This window comes from Onychomys torridus, chromosome 4, assembly GCF_903995425.1.
Source record: "Onychomys torridus chromosome 4, mOncTor1.1, whole genome shotgun sequence".
Lineage (NCBI taxonomy): Eukaryota > Metazoa > Chordata > Mammalia > Rodentia > Cricetidae > Onychomys > Onychomys torridus.
This window is the reverse complement of record NC_050446.1, coordinates 9,366,464-9,388,329: the sequence shown is the minus strand read 5'-3', so window position 1 is coordinate 9,388,329 and position 21,866 is coordinate 9,366,464. Positions and strand designations below refer to the sequence as shown.

At 50.8% G+C, this 21,866-nt stretch overlaps 1 protein-coding gene across 1 annotated transcript in view; it reads left to right on the top strand.

Moving 5' to 3' along the window:
• The first annotated feature begins 1,304 nt into the window (after window positions 1-1,304).
• Rapgef1 (Rap guanine nucleotide exchange factor 1) overlaps window positions 1,305-21,866 on the top strand; it is a 112,569-nt gene continuing 92,007 nt past the window's right edge. The window contains exon 1 of the mRNA XM_036183415.1: window positions 1,305-1,570. Within this exon, the coding sequence (XP_036039308.1) occupies window positions 1,510-1,570 (61 nt within the window). The 5' untranslated portion in view covers window positions 1,305-1,509. The remainder of the gene's footprint in view (window positions 1,571-21,866) is intronic.

Below are 21,866 nucleotides of genomic sequence, written 5' to 3'. Positions count from 1 at the left end.
GTGGTCTAGTTAGTTTTTAATAATTTTTAATTACATAGTGTGTGTGTGTGTGTGTGTGTGTGTGTAGGTCAGAGGACAATTTGCAGAAATTGGTTTTCTTTCCACCATGTGGGTCTGACTTGATTCAGGTGGCCAGGCTTGGTAGCAGGTGCCTTTACTTGCTGAGCTATCCTGGATCATCCCTGGCTTAGCTCTCACCCCCCTTTCTCTCTCTCTCTCTCTCTCTCTCTCTCTCTCTCTCTCTCTGTCTCTGTGTGTGTGTGTGATATGCTGATGTGAATGCCATCTTAGCTAAAAACAGTGCAAGTTTCCCTGTATCTGAACACTCTCTTGAGTTGTTAAAACGCATTGCTCACTAATACTTAATGATACGATTAGACTCTCCAACCCAGCTGTGGGCTCATTTGGAGGGAAGAATCCATTGTGTTTATCTTGGTAGGATATGACAAAGTTTGTAGCTCTAGAAGGTTCTTTGAATCCCCAAAGAAGAACTGTAAATGAGCTCATTAGCATACTAGAGAAGACTGCTCTCCAAGCCGTGTGTTCCCGTGGAAGGGTTGCTTGAGCAAAGCAAATCAGGCTTGCTGTGTCCCTCCGGGATTGGGCCTAGCCTTGGCTTAGAGGATCAGGGCCCACACCTGGCCAAAAGGGTCTGCCTTGCAGGGGACTTTGAGTCTCACTGTGTGTGTGTGTGTGTGTGTGTGTGTGTCCGTGTCCCAAGCCTTGGATTGGACTATGGGTTTGTGGAGGCCTTGGATCAAGGATATGGGTTGAAGCGGGTGAGGTGGCAGAGATGAGAGGGGGATGCCATTCCCTGGAGGAGCCTGAGCAAGTGGGAGGGGCTTTAGGGTCACCCCCAGGCCTTGGTGTGCAGGCTCCTTGTGTGAGGAACTTGTTGAGTCTAGGTTAAGGTCGATTCTAGGCCCTAATGTGGAGCCTTGGGCCTGCAAAGGATGCTGAACTTGGGTAATAGACATGGGGAGTCAGTCCATGACTTGAGATGGAAAAGTCCGCGTTAGCAGAGGCTTCTGCTTCTTCTATGGGAGAGCGTGCAGGAGTCCTGAGTTGGGGGTGCCAGTCTATAGGTTTGAGCTCTGTGAGAAGAGAGGTGGGGTCCATGCTGGGCTGTGGTGGGGGACTCCAGGCCGGCAGGGGGCGCTGCGTCCCTCGCCAGGCTTAGCTCGGCTCCGGGCCAGCAGGGGGCGCTGTGGGACGGGCGGCGCGGCGGGCTTCCGGCAGGTGGCGCCGTGGCCGCGGGGCCCAGGCCGGCGGGCGGGCGGCGGCGCGGCGCTGCGGCCGGCGGCTCGCGGCCCCGGAGCAGCGGCGGAGCGGGAGGTGGAGCGGCGGAGCGGCAGGCCCTGTGCGGGCTGGAGCGCGGTCGGCGAGCGCACGGGCCGCGGCCGCGCGGAGCCCGCCATGCCGGCGCGAGTGTGAGGCGCGGCGAGCCACGGCCCAGGAGAGCGGCGGGCGCGCCGGCCTGTTGCCCCGCAGCGGCCCGGCTGGGGCCGGATGAGCAGCGGCCTCGGCCTCCGGCGCAGCCCGGAAATGTCCGGCAAGATCGAGAAAGCAGGTGAGGCGGGCGGGCGGGCGGCGCGTCTCCTGGCCTCGTGCGCTGGACCCCCGGCCCGGGCCCCAGCCTGGCAGTGACGCCGCGAGGGCCATCTTTGAACCGGGCCTGTCCGGCGCTGGGGGCCCGCGGTGCTAGCGGGATCCTGGGGGGTTGACTGAAAGGGCCCGGTAGCCTTGTTCCCTGGAACCTCCCACAATGGCTGGAGTCCGGGACCCGGAGGAGGCCCGGCCCCGACCGCATGCAGAAGGGCAGGCGCGCTCCAGAGGTGATCGGCAGCCCGGTTATAAAATGTGTCACTCCTAATGAGCCTCGAGTTTAACCACAAGTGTCCTCTTCGGTGGCTTCAAAGGAAAGCAGGCTGGGGTGTGTTGGAGCGATGTTTCAGGGCGCAGGCAGCCAAATTGTCCTCCGGTATCCTGCCTTGCAAGTAGGGATCCACTGGGGTTGGGGGAGAAGGTGGATGAGATCTTGATGCAAACCTCATCTCTTTGTGTGTTCCTGGAAATCTTGGGGAGTCTCCTCCCGATTTCCCCGGCTTGCATATTCTGAAGGGAGTTAGACACTCCCGAGAGTCAATTACTGTTGTGCATATGGGGCCCAGAGCTTAATTAACCGGCAAGCAGGGACTCCTTATAGGGAGGGCGGATTCTTGGCTGCTAGGTGAGGTAGGCAGTGGTCTAGGGCCCGTGTTGGGGGTTGTCACCGTGGGGATACCCAGTTAACCTGGAAACTCCGTAAAGAAGGCGGACATGTAAGTAACTGAAAAGGTGTTCGGTAGCACTGATTTTTGGAAGTTGGCGATTTCACAGATGGACTTGGGGATACTTGGCTGGGATGCGTATTAGCAGTGGATCAGCCAGCAATGAATGTAACTTTTGCAGCCCTGGGTTTACATAGGAAAAACGTTTTGGTACTCTTCATTGAACATCTGCTGTGTGTCTGGGCTCTGTGTTTGTTCCTTTGGTTGTATTGTTTATTACAAATACTTGAAGATTGCCTGCAAGAACGGGGTGTCTGCTTTGAGGACCTAGAGAGGTTCAGTGAAGTTTTGTGGCACCCGCACCCCCCAGCAAGGAGCAGTAGGCTGGGTGTTGACACCGGCGCTCTGACTAGAAGCTGGGTACCAGTCTCATAGCTGGGCTGTGTTGTTTTCAGGTGCTGCTTCTGGGGTGTTTCTCTCCTTGTCCTCTAGCCCCAGGGCCTTGTCTAGTGACTGTGAGTGGCTTTCCTGCATACGTGCTGCTCCGGAAATATCTCTGGTCCGTCTGTGCAGCACTGCTTAGGAACTCCTTGTAGTGTCTCATCCAAATGGCACTGTTAGGAAACTTGGATAATTTATTTAAAAATAGCGTTAACGGGCTGGGGAGATGGCTCAGCAGCTAAGAGCACTTGGTGCTCTTGAGCACCCAAGTTAGTTTCCTGCACCCACGTGGCAGCTCATAACCATCTGTATGTAACTCTAGTTTCAGAGGGACTGGTCCTCTCCTCTTACCTCCATGGGCATCAGGCACACATGCAGTGCACAGACATACAGGCAGGCAAAACATTCATGTGTGTAAAAGAAATATATCTAAACTATATTTTAAATAGCATTAACTGAATCTTCTTTAGCATATAAACTATCACCTCATAGGCTCCTTTCACAGTTCAGATTAACATAGCCTTCCACTCAGTCACCACCCCAGTCCCTCCCCCAGTCCCTTTCAGCAGAGGTCATGATGGGGCCTTCTCTGGGCACTGCCTTCTGCTAGGGGCTGTGGCAGTGCCTACTTCAGAGGAGCTTTTCTGGGGAGCTAGTAGTAGTACCTAGGCTGCCAAGCCCCGTGAATATTGTGAACAGGCCCTGGTGGGAAAAGAGGGTTAGGCGCACACGATATCTGTGTGAGTCAGTCAGTCAGTCTCTCTCTCTCTCTCTCTCTCTCTCTCTCTCTCTCTCTCTCTCTCTCTCTGTTTTTTCCAGACAGGGTTTCTCTGTGTAGCCCCGACCATCCTGGAACTTGCTCTGTAGACCAGGCTGGCCTTGAACTCAGAGATTGCCTGCCTCTGGAATTAAAGGCGTGTGCCACCACCACCCACATTAGACTCTTTTAATGGAGGGAGAGATGGCAGGAAGAGGGCTGTGGAGAGGCTGGAGGGAGATGCATTTGGAGAGAAGCAGCCAGGGGTGAGAGTGCTGAGGTTACCCATAGCTGGCACTCCTCTGGATACTGGGATCCAAATGGGATGACAGGAAGTGAACCCTCTTGCAAATCTCTTTTGCTGTGGTCCAGGAAGATTGGGGTCCACCTGCAATGAGGGTTCACCCATTTGGAGCTTCTGTGGCTCATCTAGGTGAACTTGATGTGCAGCCCTCCAGATTTCCTGTCTGGCCTCTGGTGGACTTTGTTAAGCATGAGAGATGGTACGACAGGAAGGAGTGACCTTTATTCAGCCAGGTCCAGTCTCCAGTATTTATGAATCCCATACCCAGTAAACAGTTGATGCTGTTTTCCCTGCTTCAAAGTGACAGAGTGTTTTTGAATTATGCTTGTGGTCTCATCTCTCTGGAAACAGTACTGCTGTTTTTGCTTCTCAGGGTTTGTGTGTAGGGGTTTAGGGGTTTTTGAGTGAGCAGAGATCTTAAACCCCAGCGTGGTCTTTCTGGTCCATTTGCCCTTCCTTTTTGCAGCTAGCAGGCTTTCATTTTCCTCTGGGGCAGGACTTCTGCACATGCTGCTCAGTCACCAGCAGCCCCTGCCTGCAGCAGTCATCAGAGGGCACACCCTTTCATGGGGGCATGGGACAGCAGCCTTACTGTTCTTCTGCTCCAAGTGCCCAAGGGGAATCTTACTGGGGTGTCAGTCAGGAGGGTCAAGAGGAAAGTTGGGTAGAGGGCTGCCACCTCCTGGGTATACTGTGATGAGGCGCTGAGGGTAGTTCTTCTCTAGGAAGCCACTGGGAGATGTGTACAGCTGCTTTGAGTTTGTGAGGTGGGATTGGGAGTGAGGGGCAGAGGCACTTTGGGGCACATATTAATATGCTTCTAGTTGTGCAAGCAGGCATGGTGGTTCTGCTTGCCCACATCCCTTCCTGCAAAGACACAAGTGAGTTGATGCCCTCAGATTTCTGGAGCTTAATGCCAGACTGCCAGTAGTCAGCTGGCTTTAGCCCACTGGTCCATGTGAATTCCCATGAAAGGAAAAGAGCTGTTGGTCAATGCTTAAAAACCAGGAAATTGCTCAAAAATCTCAGGTCCCTGGTTCTCCTAAAGAACGAGAATCTCAGGTAACTCTGAGCCCTTTCTCATATTTATACCTATATGGGGAGCTAGGTGATAGCTGTCTCCCCAGTGTCTCTGCCCCTTCCCCTGCCACATCCCCTTGCGCACTTGGACTGTTGACATTTTCGTTCCTGACTCGCAGAGATGATTCACGTCTGTTTGCTTGTGATCTAGACTTTGGCTCTTGCCCCATTCCTCCATTGATTGGTTCCTCCATTCCTTCATCTCCAGCACGTTGGAGCACCTGCTCTGCCAGGTGCTGTGTGTAGCTCTGCGGATTGGTGCCCACCATGAGGATGGTGCCAGTCTGTGGCCTGTGTGTGAGTCTGGGAGTCCACAGAAGTGGACTAGGGTGTGAGTGGTGACTGTGAACTCCCGCTACAACAAATGGAAATTTCGAGGACCTTGCTGATTGGAACTGGGTGGTGAAGCTGGGTGGTGGGACGTGGCCTGCCAAGTCTCTGTGGTAGTGGAGGAAGTCCCTCGGCTCTGGTCAGCCTCCTCCTGCCTGTCCTACTCTGCTCTGCTCAGTTCCTTCAGAGTTCCCGACCTCGGGAAAGGGTCCCATGGTGTTCTAATCTCTATCCTCTTCTGTGACCCAGCTAGACTGAGTCTGCCTATAAACTTCGTTTACTAAACTGTCTGGCCAGTGTTGGCACCTGGGGCTGCAGTGAAGTTTGTTGGTTCTGGTGGGATGGCGGCAAGCTCCCCCAACACACCCACTGACAGAATAACGTGGGTCTCAAAGTCCATGCGCTGTGCTTTTCAAATGTTTACAGGTACTCTTGTTACAAATGGAAAGAGATTTACGGTGGAACTTGTTATTATGTATCTTCTCAGATCAGATACTGAAAGTCAGGCCTGTGCACTTTCTGTGGCCTAAGGGCCCTTAAATGGGCAGTCACTGGGTGCCCATCCTTCTTAACCACTCAGCCTATACTTCCCTTTCCCCCAAGTTAGGAATCTTTGTGGTTACAGTGTTCTCAGTTAATGACACAAATGTTGAAGCTCCTTCAGTGACCTGCAGATTCAACCCTTTCTGTATGCCTCATTGGTAGCCACCCTGTGATGTGGGATAGTATCTGGGAGTCCTCTGGAACATGGTCTTCCCAAGAGAGTAGGCCAGCAGCAATAGCAAATCAGACTCTCTGTGGACACCCCCTTTCACTTCAGCTGTGTCATAGTCGGAGGGCGAGGGTAGACTGCCCCCATGTTGCACCTGTGGGTAGCAGAGGCCCGGGGGATTTTGGCTACTGCCCCAAATCACAGTCTTAGGGAAGTGAAATGGGGAACTGACCCCCTTTCTGTCTGTACAGAGACACTGTAGAATTCTGGAGTTGTGAGAGACGCGGCAGTGCCTGCCCCAATTTTACTTTATTTTTCTACATTCCTCCTCTGATCTTAGGGAAGGAAATGCCCAGACTACCAAGTTAGTTAATGGAGACCCAACTTGGCCTTGCGGCTGGCATGATCTTTGTGTACTAACACCATTCACGGCACTATAGGGAGGAGATAAGAGAGAACGTGTTTTTAAAGCAGCCACAGCAAACCCTCATCTTTCCTGATGTCCCATGCAGCTGTTGGCAGGGGTGGTTTGAATGGGATTCCTTGTAGCCAGGAGACGATAGGCTTGGAAAGATGACTCACGTATGAGCTTGCAGAAAAACCATTTCCCAAATTAGCTCAGATTGCAGCTTGCTCTTAGTGCAGGCTGGGTCTTACCTCAGTCCAGCCTGTGTGTTGCTTGTTGCCATAGTAAGATGACACAGTGGAGAGAGGAGAGGCCTGGCCACAGTGCCTGCCTCACCCACGTGACCTCCACCCCCTGCCTTGCTGCTGGGACAGGTGTTCCACTGACAGTCACCCACCACACCCCAAAGGCTGGATTATGAGTAAATAAACACAGCCCACAGCCTGTGAGTTAGAAGAGATCTGTCATTTGCTTGAGATCATCTGAAACCTTTTGTGTCCTCAGGTGATTCTTTCCTCGTGGGGCTCTCACTGTCTCCATCAGCACCTGGAAGGATTGCTGAGACAGCCAGTTCCCTTATCCCCAAGAGAACAATTGCGGTGGCTGGGGACGGAACTCAGTGGCAGAGTGTCTGTCTAGCCTTCACAAGATTTCACAAGCCAGCACTGGGAAACAAAACAAAACATTAAATAACAGATAGTGGGGAAGCTACTCTGAGTTCAACTCCTCTTGCTCTGTTGTGGCCCTGTAGGCTCCTCTGGGGCCCCTCCGCTAACAACAACACACTTCCTGGATGGTATCTCAGCTTCCTCCACCAAAGCTGACCCCTCATGGTGCCTAATGCTTTCTCTTCCCTAGCAGATATAAATTCTGGGGAAAGGCATCATACAGACACTTGAGTGCAGCACTGGTACTGTTTAACTCATCCAGAATCCAGAGCCCAGTTTCCTGTCTGCAAGTTAACAATAAACAGATAAAGCCTTAAACAGATCCTCAGCTCCTTGGAGAGGTGTGCCTGTCCACCACTTGGTGGCTGCTAGCCAGCTTAGCACACAGTAGGTACACAGTCCATACTTGCTCAAAGAATGAGTGACGGCCAGTGTGTGTGTGTGTGTGTGTGTGTGTGTGTGTGTGTGTGTGGGCTAGGTGATACAAGTACTTGCCTAGCATGCACAAGGCTGTCAGTTCATCTTCAGCACTGCTGATCAAAGCGAGATAGAAAAGAAAAAAGAATATGTAAACTTAGTCTATATTATCACAAAGTGGATGTGGGTTTCTGCTTTAAAGCTATCATTGTCTTTAATCCTTGCTGGGGATCAAACCAGAGCCTTCCACAAGCTAGGCAAGTGCTGTACCCCTGGCCACACCCCAGACCTGACTGACTTTAGACTTCTCTGACAAGCAGGATCCAGTGGATGGGGTTCTGTGGTAACTGTACATCGGTCAATGTTTCTGCCTCTAAAAGTTGATGGTAACACTACAGCTAGATTCCCAAGCTGCTGGGGAGGTGGAGGCAAGAGGATGGAGAGTTCCTAGGCCAGCCTGGACTGCAGAGTGACACCCTGCTTCAAAGAACCTTAAAAACAAACAAAGACAAAACACCCTACAATTCCCAAGCCTCATGTGGTGGTAGGCCTGTATCCCTGGTCGTTTGGAAGCTGAGGAGGAGAGTCTGTTGAGCCTAGGAGACTAATCTGGGCAATATATTGAGACTTCATTGCATAAAAGCAAAGGGAAAAGAAGAGCCTGAGCTACAAGCTCGGCGCTAGAGTATATGCTTGCATACACAGGGCTCTAGGCTCAGGGCTGGAGAGGTGGCTCAGAAGCTAAGAGCGCTGGTGGTTTTTGCAGAGGACCCAGGTTCAGTTTCCAGCACTCATGTGATGGCTCACATCTGGAACTCCAGTTCCAGAGAATCTGACACCCTTTTGGCCTCTTCGGGCACAGCATGTTCAAGATGTATAAACAGATGTACATATGCAAAATATCCCAATACATAGGTAAAAATAAATAAGTTTTAAAAACAAAAATAAAACTCTGGATTCAAGCCCCACATTGCAAGAGGAAGAGCAGATTCTCAGAATGCTAGGCCAGGGTAGGAAAGAGCCCCACTTAGCTCTGCAGAAGGCTACTTGCCAGCATGTACTCCAAGCCCCCACTTTCGTCACTGCTTGCTTTGCACAGGAGCAAAGAGCTCTTGGGTGGTGCTCACCCTTCATAGAGCAGGCAGTGTGCTAGCATGTGCTCCTGCAGTGGGCCTGCCAACCCTGCATAGGCTGGTGCCATAGCAGTCCCCTCGTAGTGAGCAGTGCCCTGCTCCGTGATTGTTAAGCTTTTCAGCTGCCCTTGGAGCATGCTTTAGGAGTCTTTCCCGGCTCTGCTCATGGGTGGCTGGAGGTACCTGCTGTCCTGAAGGGCCAGGGAGGGTGGGCTCTGTCCCCTTTTTTATTTCTGTCATGGGTCCTGGGTGTCTCGTGTGAGCTGAGATGCAGTGGGAGGCTGGCCTGGGTGGCCTAGAGATCCTGGGTCTGTGGTGGCAATTCCTCTTTCTGCCTCTTTCCTTTTTGCCTGGTACATAATCCAGAGTCCTTTGTGCTGTCTACTAAATCCACCCCTGCCCCTGTAGCTAGCCCAAGGCACCAAGTGGCCCTGAAGGAGTCTGCTTTCCCCTGCCTGCTGGAACCACAGTCATTTCACTACAAATTAGGTTTTGTGTCAGAACTCCACCCTACTTTGAAAGCTGCTGGCCAAGAACAAGAGCCTGTTTCAGTAGTTTACTTTATAGATGAAAAAATAGTTTATGTGGATGTGTGTGTGTGTGTGTGTGTGTGTGTGTGTGTGTGTGTACCCAAACACATGTATAAACACCATATGCATGAATGAGCCCATGGAGGTCAGAAGAGGGCATCAGATCTCCTGGAACTAGTTGTGAGCCACCACGTAGTTGCTGAGAACTGAACCCAGGTCCTCTGTAAGAGCAGTAGATGCTCTTAACCACTGAACCATCTCTCCAGCCTCCACTTTATAGCTTTTATATATATTCGCCATTGGTGTGGCCTGGCAGGTGTGACTCCCAGGCACACAGCAAGATGGCTCAACAGCTAAAGGCCCTTGTCTCCAAGTCTGACATCATGAGTTCGATCCCTGGTCTCACATGATGGAAGGAGAAACCTGGCTACCACAAGTTGTCCTGTGTGTGCCATGATACCCCCCTAAAGCATAAATAAAGGTTATAGAGATGAAAAATAAAGCAGAGCAGGAGGGTGGGTGATGCAGCAGTGTTCCGGAGGTGGGTGTGAGTGAGAAGACAGGGCAGCTGAAGCCCCGTGGACTGACCTGGAGCAAACAAACAAGGCTCCTGGTTGGAAACAATGGTAGTATTTATTCGCTGGTTATGGATAGTCCAATGTGCCTGTCCTTCTTCCAGTGGCTGGTTATGAACAGATAGATGGATGATTGTGTGGGGACCTTAGAATTGGTGTCTCTCAGCCCCTCCTTTCAGTAAGTAAAAATAATAGTAGCAGCTAACAGTCATAAGGCACTCAGCACATGCTGGTACCAGCCTCTGCCGAAATCACTCCACACATGTGACTTCATCCTCACAGTGGAGGAAAGGTACTGTACTGTTCTGCAGAGCACTCCAAGCTGCAGTCTGTTCTTGGAGACCTGGGGCTGTTAGGATGTGCACAGCAATACACAGAAGTAAAAGCCCACAAGCATGCGCACTATTTAGACAGATCTCACTGGCTCTGGACACCTGTCTCTTAGCTCTGTGACATGGTGAGGACTGATTTACATGTTTCCAGGTACTCCTCTGCCTGAGAGGTGGCTGCTGTGGGATTATGGATGAAGTTTGATAGGGAGCTTGAGAAGAAGCTGTCCTGAACAGGGCCCAAAGCCCGGAAGAAGTTGCCTTCACCCTACCCCACCCATCCTCACCCCAGCCCCACACTTCACCCCTTTCCTCCTTTCCTCCCTCCCTGTTTTATATTTGAGACAGGGGTTTGCCGACTGGCCTTGAACCCACTGTGTAGCACAGGCTGACCTCAAACTCACAGCAGTCCTCCTGCCTCAAGCTTCAGAGTGCTGGAGTCACTGGTGCTTACTTCTGTGCCCTGTTGAGAGGCCCTTCCTGATGCCATCTCCATACACAGCGTTAGTGGTGGGCTGGACACAGTTGCTTTGCTAATGGTTGTTGCCACAGGGACCGTGTAGCCCAGCCTGGTCTTGAACTCATTATACACTGAGACTAACCTCCAGCACACCTGCTCCTTCTGCTTTCGCTTCCCAAGTGTTGGGCTTGCTGATGGTGTTCAGGCAAGGCTGACAGCCAGCAAGCCCCAAGGATCCTTCTGTCTCTATTCCCCCAATCCCAAGCACAGGGCCATAGGCTTGTGCCTGTGACCACACTTAGCCTTTGACATGGGTGCTGGAGATCCAAACTCAGGTCCTCATGCTTGAGCAGCAAATGTTCTTACCCACTGATCCACCTCCTCAGCCCTGTGGGTGTGCTTGCTCTAACGGTCCATTAGCAGAGCGAATGCTTGCAGCCCCCTAGATTCCCAAGTAGTTCACAGCCCAAGCTGCTTTTGTTGCTCCACGTTGTGTTGACTCTAAGGTGCTGGGGCTGCCCAGCATTGTTCTAGGTGAGGGAGGTGGTGGCTCTCTCATGTGCAGACTCGGTGCTAGAAGCCGGACCTTCAGATCCACTTCTCTTCTTACTGGGAGAGTAGGCAGGGGCTGGGACCATTTGACAGCTGCAGAAAGGAAGGCAGTGTCAGGGGACACTGCAGGGAACCTGGTGTGTCCCATCCTGTCCCGTCTCCCACCCCCACCCTCACCCCCACCCCCACCCCGTCTGGACCCTGGGTTCAGTGCTGGTCTGCTGAGTCACAGGGTCATCTCAGAGGCACCACTATTACCATTGCTTGGAATCAGTGTGGCTTGGGACTTCCCAGGGGCTTTCCTGCATCGCTGTAGGACAGACACTGGCTGCAAATCTGCCTACAGACTTGCAAAGCAGCCTCTGGCTCCTCAGTTCAGAAGTGGTTTCCAGAAGGCAGCTTGGGAGTGGAGTGGTAAGTGGCCCTGGTGGCTGTCACTGAGTGCCTAGCAGGCTGCCCTCTGAAGTGCTGGAGTCAGCCAGCCAATGCCTGTATTGACGGCAGCAGGGTGAGCCTGAGCAGGGGCTGCAAGAAAATCCTCCTGTGACCCCGGGCCTGCACCAGGGCACTGGCTCAGTGCCCTGTGAGCTGTTAACTGTCTTCACCTGTAAAATGACAGGCCAAGCAGGTTCAAAGGAGCAGCTGGCAGCTGAGTATGGGCCTTGGGGCCCAGAGCCAGGTTTTCTTTTCCAGCTCTTCCATGAGGTAGCTCTGTGATCTTCCTCATTTCAGTTGTCTGCCTCATGCTGTGATGGAAGAGAAGAGTCAGTGAGGTGATCAATACCTCAGGGTTCTAGCTGAGTCCTAACACTTGAGAAGTGCTGAGTGGATATTAGCTTTGTTCTTAATTAAGGGCCCTCCTGCCCTAAAATAACATTTCTTTAAAAATATTGATAGACTAAATAAAAGTTCACATTTCAGTCCTCAGAGGAAAGGGCAGTCTCTGGTTATTGAGGTGTTTGGGGGTCTCTGTGCCGGGGGTGGAACCCTGGACCTCACATAAGCTGAGCATGCTACCACTGAGCCTCCCCTGGCCTCTCTTCTCCCTGCCTCTCTTGAGAAGGCTGACTCCCAAGGTTAGTGTGGTTAGGGATGACTAGAATTAGGCAGCAGGCTTGTGAGGAGATACCTCTACAAAGAAGATCTGGGTCTTACCTAGTCACACGAGCTGGCCATGCTGCTGTGGGTTGAGGAAGTCTGGACTGTGCTAGTCTACTCTAGAAGGAATGAGGCCTCAAACTCCAGCAGGTGTGTTTTCACTGCCAAGAACACGTCAGTACTCCCCCCCACCCCCCCCCCCCCCGACCGGGGCTGAACCTCAGGCTTTTGAAACCTTCAAGATCAGCTCCCACAGTGTGTTGCTTTTGTTTTGTGATTGTTAAAATACTGTCTGTCATTCAGGTCTTTGTGATTACATAATTTACAAATGACTTAGAGTCGCCCTGCCAGGGTGCTCCTCCCAAGGTCACCTTTCACAGCTGCAGGAACTTAGGTATCCTCTGTCCTGCTCTGCATCTTCCTGAGCCTTCCTGCCATGTGCAAGGGGGTCTGTAGACCCATGCTGCTGGCACGGAGCACTGTGTCGTGTCCATCCTTCACTCCAATCACTGGGTCCTGGAGCTGCAGGACCCTCCGCTTCTTTAACTTCACCTCCTTTAGAGTCATCTGTGCCTCTGCCTGGGCTTGTCAGAGCACCTTACACATCTGGATCAAAAGCATGCTTTTCTGCATGGTCTGGCCTTGTCTTTCTCCATCGCCCTGAACACAAAAGCTTGTTGGAGCTGTTTTTGCGTTTGAGGCATAGGAACTGCCCTGGGAACCTGCTTTGTACTCTCACTCTGGGCTGTGGTAGCCAAAGTTCTCAGGCCCCAGCTTCATAGGATGAAGAAGTCACTACAGAGTGTGAGGGTCACTGTCACCACCAGACTGGGAACAGACAGTGCAAAGAGAGCAGACCTGGTGCTGCAGAGCCCCTGTGTCCTCTGTGTCTTCTGTGAACTGGGGCTGTGGGTCTGCTTAGGGTCTGGTCTGCTGGAGCATGTGTGGATGGTCAGTCCACAGAGGAACTTGAGACTCACATGGTCTGTCCTGACATGAACCCCTCTTCCTCAGGATGGAGCGGGACTATGAACACTTTGGCTCTTTAGAACTTCTTGTCCCCCAGTTCAGCCAGATTGGGGTCAAGTGACAGTTCTCCTGCACCCTGAGAGTGGTTAGGGCTGGGGATTCCCTGTAGCCAGGGCTGTGTGAGCTAAGGGAGCTTTCCTCTTCCAAGTGAGAATGCTCCAGAACTCACACCGCAAACCTCCGCATTCAGAACGGGCAGATCTGTTTAACCCTATCATATGCAGAAGGCCCAGCTGCTCCACTACCCTAGGAGAACCTCCCTGCAGAAGTCTTTGAGTCACACTCTTCCAACCTCAGTGACTACTGAGCTCTCTTTTATCTGTCCCTATGGAAATGGGACCATCTGACCACACTTGTGGACATTGATTTCTTTCTTTCTTTTTTTTTTTTTCCAAGACAGGGTTTCTCTGTAGCTTTGCGCCTGTCCTGGAACTCCCTCTGTAGACCAGGCTGGCTTTGAACTCACAGAGATCAGCCTGTCTCTGCCTCCCGAGTGCTGGGATTATAGGCGTGCGCCACCACCGCCCGGCTGACATTGATTTCTTTACTCTGCACTCACCAGGTCATTCTGTTTATCTCCAGCTTGTTCCTTTTTATTGCTGTATAGTATTCCACTGTATTGGCTTGTTTATCTGCTTGAGAATTTGACTTTGGTAAGCCTTTTAGGTGTTTCTGAGGAACAGATAAATGATGACCAGTAAAAACAGCTTTTTTTTTTTTTTTTTTTTGGTCTCATGCTGTTTTCTTTGGGCATTTTTCCCAGCATAATATTTTTATTATTTGGGAATTTCACATCATGCATCCTGATCATACTCAATTTCCGGCCTTCCCAGGTCCCTCCCCCCAACCTTTGTGACCCCCCAAAAGGAGGAGGAAGAGGAGAAGGAGGAGGAGGAACAAGAAGTCCAATTTGTGTTGCCCGTGTACTCACTGGAGCATGGTCAGAGTCCCAGTGGCCAGCCCCTTAAAGAACACTGAGTCCTTCTCCACCCTCCCCTCCTAGAAGCCCTCAGTTGTGGATTGCTACACTTCAGCATCCCTGTCACAATTTTTACGAGTTCTCTTAGATGGCTTCCTGTCTAGGCTGTTACTTTTGGGTTGGGGTTGGAGGGTAGGGCTTGTCACAGAAGCTTTCTATATCCCTCTCTCTTTCTCAACCATGAGTCTCAGCCATCGATTCCTCTGCAAAAGTAGCTTCCTTGTCCTTTACAATCAGAGGGAGCACCAATCATGGACTTCCACATGGATTTTGGTGGCAGCATGGACCATGACAATAACCTAATTTTTAAAAATGGACAAAAGGTCAAATAGACATTTTCTCATAGAAACTATGAAAACAGCTAATGAGCTCATGAATATGCACAGAATTATTAATCACTAGGGAAACATAACTCAAAACTCCAGTGAGAACACACCCCACACAAGGATGGCTCCTTTCAAACACCCTGGGAACAACGTCATGGAGAAAGCGAAACCTTGAGTTGGCAGAACATGAAGTGGAAGACTAGACAACAGTTCTTCGGAAGTAGAATTACCACACAGTATAGCAAGCCCACTTCTTAAGTACCCAGAAGAATGGGAGCAGGGTTTGAAGGGCTCCCCTGCTTTACAGCAGCATTTTTATTATTGCCAAAAGGTAGAAGCAACTCAGATGACCATTCATGGAAGAATAGATAAAAAGCAGTTTGTCCGAATGGTAGAACATTATTTAGCCTTTAAAAAAAGGGCAGTCTGATGTGGGACACAGTGGATAAATCTGAGGGCACTGTGTCAAGTGAAGTTAGCCAGACACAGAAGCAGGCACCATATGGCTTCACTTTCATGGGATCTTAACTTGGTAAAAGTTGCACCCTTTTGATCCCAGCCCTCCGGAGGTAGAGGTAGGTGGATTTCTTGAGTTCCAGGACAGCCAAGGCAACACAGAGAAACCCTGTCTTGAGAAAAACAAAACATATTTTACCACACTCGTTTTTATGGCACTCTACCACAGAGCTCTACCCCCAAACTCATCAGTTTCAAAGCATGCTAAGAATATAAAATAGTGTTAACATTTATTTACCTAAGCATATTGTTTAGTCTTAGACCATCTCCTTATACAATAAATTATACCAAAACAGTTTTAAAACAGCAGCCTGTGGTGGCTGTATTAGTGGACTTGTGTCTGCTGCTTGATGGGTTGTATCTGGCCTGGGAGGGGCACTGGGTGAATAACTTTCTGGGTACAGTAACTCCTGTACTGGGCCTGGCCTTTGAGGAACCTGTGTGATCAGGAAGCCTGTAAGCTAGAGCAGATACTAGACCACTGGGTAGGGATCTTGCTCCCATGTATCTGGGATTTTCAGCTCCGGCAGGCCCTACCTCCAGGAACTATGCAGACCCTGGGTCGAGCTGTACTTCTGTAGCTCTACTTGGAAGCTGTCAGAGCCGAGAATGTGCAGCGGGGCTTCACCCTGAGGAGTTGTAGTCTGGTACATAGTACTGGGTGCTGTTGCAGTTACTGAAGCCTGGTCTTCTCAGGGGCTGCATACTGGGCAGTTGCTCCAAGTTCTTGGTGCAGGTGGCAGACACCGTGAACCTCTGGCAGGATTCCAAGCTGTTGGCCACATTCCTGAGAAAATCTGACTAGCTCATGGGAGGGGCAGAGGGAGGGGAATCTAGACAGGAGCAAGGCCAAGGCTTCAGCCTCAGAAATTTCAGCCTCCGGGCCCTGTTGGATGGACAGCAGCTCTGCAGTAGAGTCTCGGGCCCACGGGTGGCTGCAATCCCATGGATAACCAGCTGCAATAACCAGCTGCTGTGTGGACATTAGCACAGCAGCAGATAGATGTAAGATTGTTTCATACCATTTCTCAGGAAACATAGTAATGGGCTGGATTGTAAAGCAGCACACTTGAATTCCAAAGTTAAGCTTCGAGAAAGTATATATCCAGGAACATGCTGGAGCATGATGACTCCTTCTGCTGACTTCCCAAGTGCCTGTTCTGTAGGACCCATGACAGGAGGAACTTGGACACCTACTCAGGTCCCTGACTATCCCACCCTCCACCCCCAGCCTTTTGTTTATTTTCAAGAGAGGGTCTTGCTTTGGAGCCCAGGCTGGTTTTGGAACTCACAGTCCTCCTGTTTCAACTTCTTGATGCTGGGATGGCAGGCAGGTGCCACTATCCCTTGCTGGGACACAGCGTTGGTTCAAGAGGTGGGTTCTGAATCTTTGCTTATAAATATCCCCAGTGTGTCCTCCCAATGAAGAAAGTAACTGAGGGTCCCTGCTCATGTGGACCTTGACAGATGAAGTGCTGACTGCTCCCCCTGGCCTGTTGATTGCCTCAGGGTGACTGCTCAGAACCCACCCCTCTCTCCATCCTGGGTCAGATGGAAAATACTGTCACATACATGCCCACACAGCTTGTATTGCAGAGGGACCAGGTTACTTTGAGAGACCCAGTTCAGAAATATGCTGCTTCCAGTACAAGCTTAGTTCCAGAGGGTTCTCATGAGTCTATGTATTCTCTGTTGATTCTTTTCTCCCCAGAAACGTCTGCTACTTCCCACATCCCATATACTCAAGCCAGGTGAGCATCAAAATCTGGAAGAGCTGGGTGTAAGAACAGTGAACATGTACAGACAACTATAAAGTTCATCCTCCTTGTGGGAAAGAAAAGTTAAGCAATCTTCACTTCCTATTTTTGGAGTGGATGGAGACAAGAATAGAATCTGTGTCAAATTACATCTCTTTAGAACTTACTTGTAATGTTTTTAATAATATACCATATATATAGTACTGTGTGTGTGTGTGTGTGTGTGTGTGTGTGTGTGTGTGCGTGCGCGCGCGCGCGCGCGCGCGCGGAGGTCCAAGGACACTGTGAAGGGGTCAGTTCTTTCCTTCCATTGTGTGGAGATTGAAATCAGGTCGACTGAATCATTAGGGCTTCAGTTTGTCATCCAAATAACAATACTGCTCTCCTTCGTGGAAACGTTATTGGGAGGGGACAAGTGTGCATCTGTGTTGTCATTCTGCTCCTCTAAGGTTAGTTTCTCTGCGTAGACCAGATCCCCAGTGCCCTTCCCATTCCTTTGCGTGGGAGCAGAGGCTACAGAATGTGCCCCTCTCCATTAGCATGATGTGGGAACACGTTAGGAAAGGGTGTTCAACTGTAGCCCTGACGGTTCTGTCAACTGGTCCTGCTGGCACATGGGAGAGCTAAGTGGAAGCCCCTGCTTGGCACTGAAATAAACCCTGCTAGTGTGGAGACACAGCTTAAACATTCTCCCAGAACCACTCCAATCTGAAGATGCTTCTGAAGGAGAGCAGGGTGAGCAAGGCCTGCTCTCCTCAGTAGACCAGAGGGAGAACGCAGCAGCCGTCTAATTAGCTCTGACAAGAAGGTGGCCAGCAGTTTAGCCGCCGTGAAAAAACTGGTGGATCTTTAATGCATTGTGTGTCTTGGGATAGTAGCTAATTAATTAGAATGATGTATGAATCATCATGATAAACAAGACATTTCAAAACTAAGCATCTAGTTTGAACTCAAAGTTCCAATGGTGTTGGAAGCCACACAGCACAGCAGCCCTCTCCCAGGGTGGTGGTGAATACTGACAAGCTTCTTCCTGTCCAGATGCTCCCCAGAAGGCGGCTTCCTTCCAGCCCTCTGGTACAGGGTCTTCACCCACTTGAACTCTCCAGTTTGGAATGTTCTGGGATGAGACTTCTGATCACTTCCTGGGCAGTCCAATCCCTCTAAACTAGAGGTTTTCAGCCTGTAGGTTGTAACCCTGTAGCAAACATTTGTCTCCAAATATAATTACAGTGTGATTTGTAACAGTACCAAAATTACAGTTATGAAGTAGCAGTAAACAAGCTTTGTGGTTGGGGTCACCAAACTATGAGGAACCGTATTAAAGGGTCACAGCATTAGGAAGGTTAAGAACTAGAACCATGGCTCTAAGCAGAGCCTGTTCCCAAATATCTATTTCCAGCCCCTCTTTTTTCCTGGTTCATGGCTAGGTATCAGCTTCCTGCTGAGCATCTCTCCATGGATGTGGACCTAGCCTGCTTGGGCTGCTAGGATGAAATAACTTAAACAGGGTGTAGCTTATAAACACCCATCCCTCACGGCCTAGAGCTGGGAAGTTCAAGACCAAAGCCCTGGTACAGTGAGTATGCAAGGGTGGTGCCTTCTTGCTGTGTCCTCACATGGAAGGGTGCAGGGGTCTCTCTGTGCCCACACATGTGGGCTGTGTCCTCGCCAACCGATCATTGCCTCATGAACCACTCCTTGGGAATACAACTTGACTGTGAGTTTGTGGTGCACACCACCATCCTCAAGAGCATAGCAGATGTGTCCAGACTGTGTGTGCCTCTTTCCAGGCTTCCCATCATAGTCTCAGCTGGTCCTAAACTTGGGATTCTCCTGCCTTAGCTTCCTGAGTTCTGGGACTACAGTGTTGCCAGTCCTAGGCCCATTGCATCCTGGACCCCTGGCTCAGGCTCGGAAGTCTGAGTCATCCTTGTTATCTGTCTGTCCTGGATAGTCTATGAGGCTGCCAGTCTCTGCAGTTCCCTTGTAGCTGGCAACTTGGTTTCTTGTCTCAGAAGTGTCCGTTTATCATTCAGCTGCTAGAGGGTAGATCGGACCCATCTTGTGTGTCCACAGCCACTTGACCCTGTTTGCATCCTTAGCTCACGCCAGCCTCATGGCTTACCTTCTCCAGCCACTCAGCCTTTGCCAGTGCTGCTCCCCTGACTTGGGAAGTTTAGGGGTTCAGGGCAGGAGCCAGAAGCTAAACTTCAGAGGTGGTGGAAGAGGTGTCCAGCCTCTCTCAGAGCAGCAATGCCCTCAGTGGGACAGATTATGGGACTCCTTGAGGATGCCATTGAGAGTCAGCTGCAGAGGTGGGAAGTGAGCACTGCATTGGCTAGTACACTAGGTGTGAGGGAGAGTGGCAGAGGAGGGTAGTGGTGGTGTGGGACCAAGCTTCAAAGGCCCTGACTTTCAACAGTGTTCTAGAAAGCAGTGAGGGTGTGAGGATTCTGTGTGTGCTTAGTGGTCCCCCCCCCCCCCAATTAACGCCATCAAACTGTGACAGATTATTCCTGTTCAGTTTTAAAACTTCTTTCCAAAGCCAGTTGTAGTGGAGCATATCTGTAACCCTGGAACTTGGGATGTGGGGGCAGAAGTTCAATGCCTGCCTGGGCTACATGAGATCTTGTTTACAACCAACCAAACAAACCCCCAAACCAAACAGCCTTCCTTCCAATTGTAGGCAGAACTGAGGAATCCAGGTGGGCTTTGTTTTCCTTCCTGACATCAGAGCTAGACGTGGGTCCTGGCAGAGGAGCAGTTTCAGGGAGGCTGGATGTCTGTTGCAGCCACAGTAGTTTCTGCACGGTCCCCATTTATAGTCTGCACTGCTAAGAGGTCCCTGAAGACCAGCCATCTCAAGGAATCTGAAAGGCCAGGGGCTGATTTTGAGGCCTGTGCAACAGGTGAGCTACTCCCAGATCATGCCTGAGTGTAGCGCCATGCTGGGTCTACCAGGAAGCAGCACAGTTGGCACCTCCAGCTCTCAGAACTGAGTGGCGGGCAGGTTCTCTGCAGAAACCAAGCCTGGGCCAGCTGTGGAGCCATGCTCCCCTGAGACTCATTCACAGGCTCTCTCCATCCTGGGAACTGTTTGAGAAGGATCAGGAGATGTGGCTTTTTGGAGGACATGTGTCATGAGGGGAAGGGGTGTCATGGTATCAAAAGCCCACATCATTTCCAGTTAGCAATCCTCTCTCTCTCTCTCTGCCTCTGTGGGTCAGGATATCAGCTTTCAGCTGCTGCTCCAGTGCCATGCCAGCCAGCTTGCTGCCCTGCTCCCGACATGATGGCCATGGACTCTGATTTTCTGGAACCCTGAACCTCTAAGTTAATGCTTTATTTTATAAGTCACTTTGGTCATGGTGTTTTATCATAGCAATAGAAACATAAGCAAGACACTCAGTTTCCCATTTCATTATAATCATTAGGACAGACTTGGGGATTCTTGGATTTTTAGAAGTGTTAGAATTTTCTCTCTCTTTTGGTTTTTCGAGACAGGGTTTCTCTGTAGCTTTTGGAGGCTGTCCTGGACTAGCTCTGTAGCCCAGGCTGGCCTCGAACTCACAGAGACCCACCTGCCTCTGCCTCCCGAGTGCTGGGATTACAGGCGTGCGCCACCACTGCCTGGCGAGTTTTAGGATTTTGAGGTGGTAAAAACCATGAACTTCTCTTCCTAGAAAAATGCATGCATATGGTTTAACACTTTAGGAAAAGAACCCTGCCTTTCCTTATCCAGAGCTCACTACCTCCTTGGTGTACTTTCAGTGACATGGAACTATCCCTGCTGTCATCCTTTAATTCTCGCTCTTCTTCCTTCCTTGACCTGCAGTTGGATTAGGCGGCGTGCTTCCTCAGCATGCCCTCATCATGGCAATCAAATGACCTGTGTGCATGTCATCTGATGCTTAAGCCTCATTCTGAAGCTGGCTGGCGGCGAGTGTGCCTGTGTCTCAGGAGAGAATACTGGTGCTTCAGTGACACACTCCGCCTAAGGGCCATTGCCTCCTGTGATCCTCTCCTGCTGTGCAGGGATGTCAGCAGATGACCCAAAAATTGGCCCATGAGCTTTGCCTCATGCCCTTGACTCCTGACCTCTGCTCTGCTCAGCCTTTTGAGCATGTGCAGAACCAGGTTCCCCGCCCCCATGGAACATTCCCACTAGGCTCCGTGCTTCCTCGTATTGTTGTATTTTTCTCCAGGAGGGAAATGACCAACATCAGACTTTCCTCCCGACAGACGGACATACACAAAGCTGGGTGTCAGCTCCTGGCACCACCCAAGAGCTGAGGGCTGTTTCTTTTGCCCTGTTGGGGTACCCACACTGGCACCTCTGGCAGGGCCTTTCTGAGCCATTTCACTCAGCTCCCTGGCAGGGAGCAGTGCCCTGTACAACCCTGACTTCGATTTCTTCTGCTGCATCCAGCAGTTCATGAGGGGAGCTGAGGGAGAACTCTAAATAAAATGTTTCAAACTTTAGGCCACACTGTTACATTTCTGCTTTATGTTGCTTCCCACGATCAAAATAATCATTCCATGGCCCAAATATTTGCAAATGAAGTATTAGTTTAATTGTGTGAGGGAAGTAAGTTATTTAGCAGTGTGGCAGCCGATCTGTGCTTCAAGGGCTAGCTTTTGGGAGAGTAAATCATTTTCTTCCAGTTGTAGTCAAGGCTTGTAGTTTGTAGATCATCATGTAGATCATCACGATGAACCCCGCAACAGTAGCTGTTCTTTAGTGAGGGCCTGCTGTGTGCCAGCACTTTGTAACTTCTTCCTTAGCCTGGGTGCCTTGATAGCATACAGCTTACAGATGTGAGAAAATAAGGTTTAGAACAGTTCCTTTCTGTGTCACAGTTCACTAGCCCAGACGTACACTCAGACCTTTAAACCAGGCCAGCTGTCCTCCAAAGCTGGTTTCTGCCACTGACCTCCTTCCTCTCTGGTCAGGAGGAAAGTTTTCCTAGGCCAGGATGATGATTGGGGGATAGGTGAGGACATCTCAGGAGCTGTGCAACCCTGAGTGCCTCCCCCAGCCCCACGCTGTACCCCACACCTGTAGTGTGAAAGAGGCGCTGGCCTGAGGCTGCTTCTGAGGCTGCTGTTTGAAGTTCGCAACACTGTCGTCATTCAGGAAGTGACCGATGGCCCAAGGCTAGGTTGTCTGGCTGGGGTCAGCATGTACCCAGTGCTT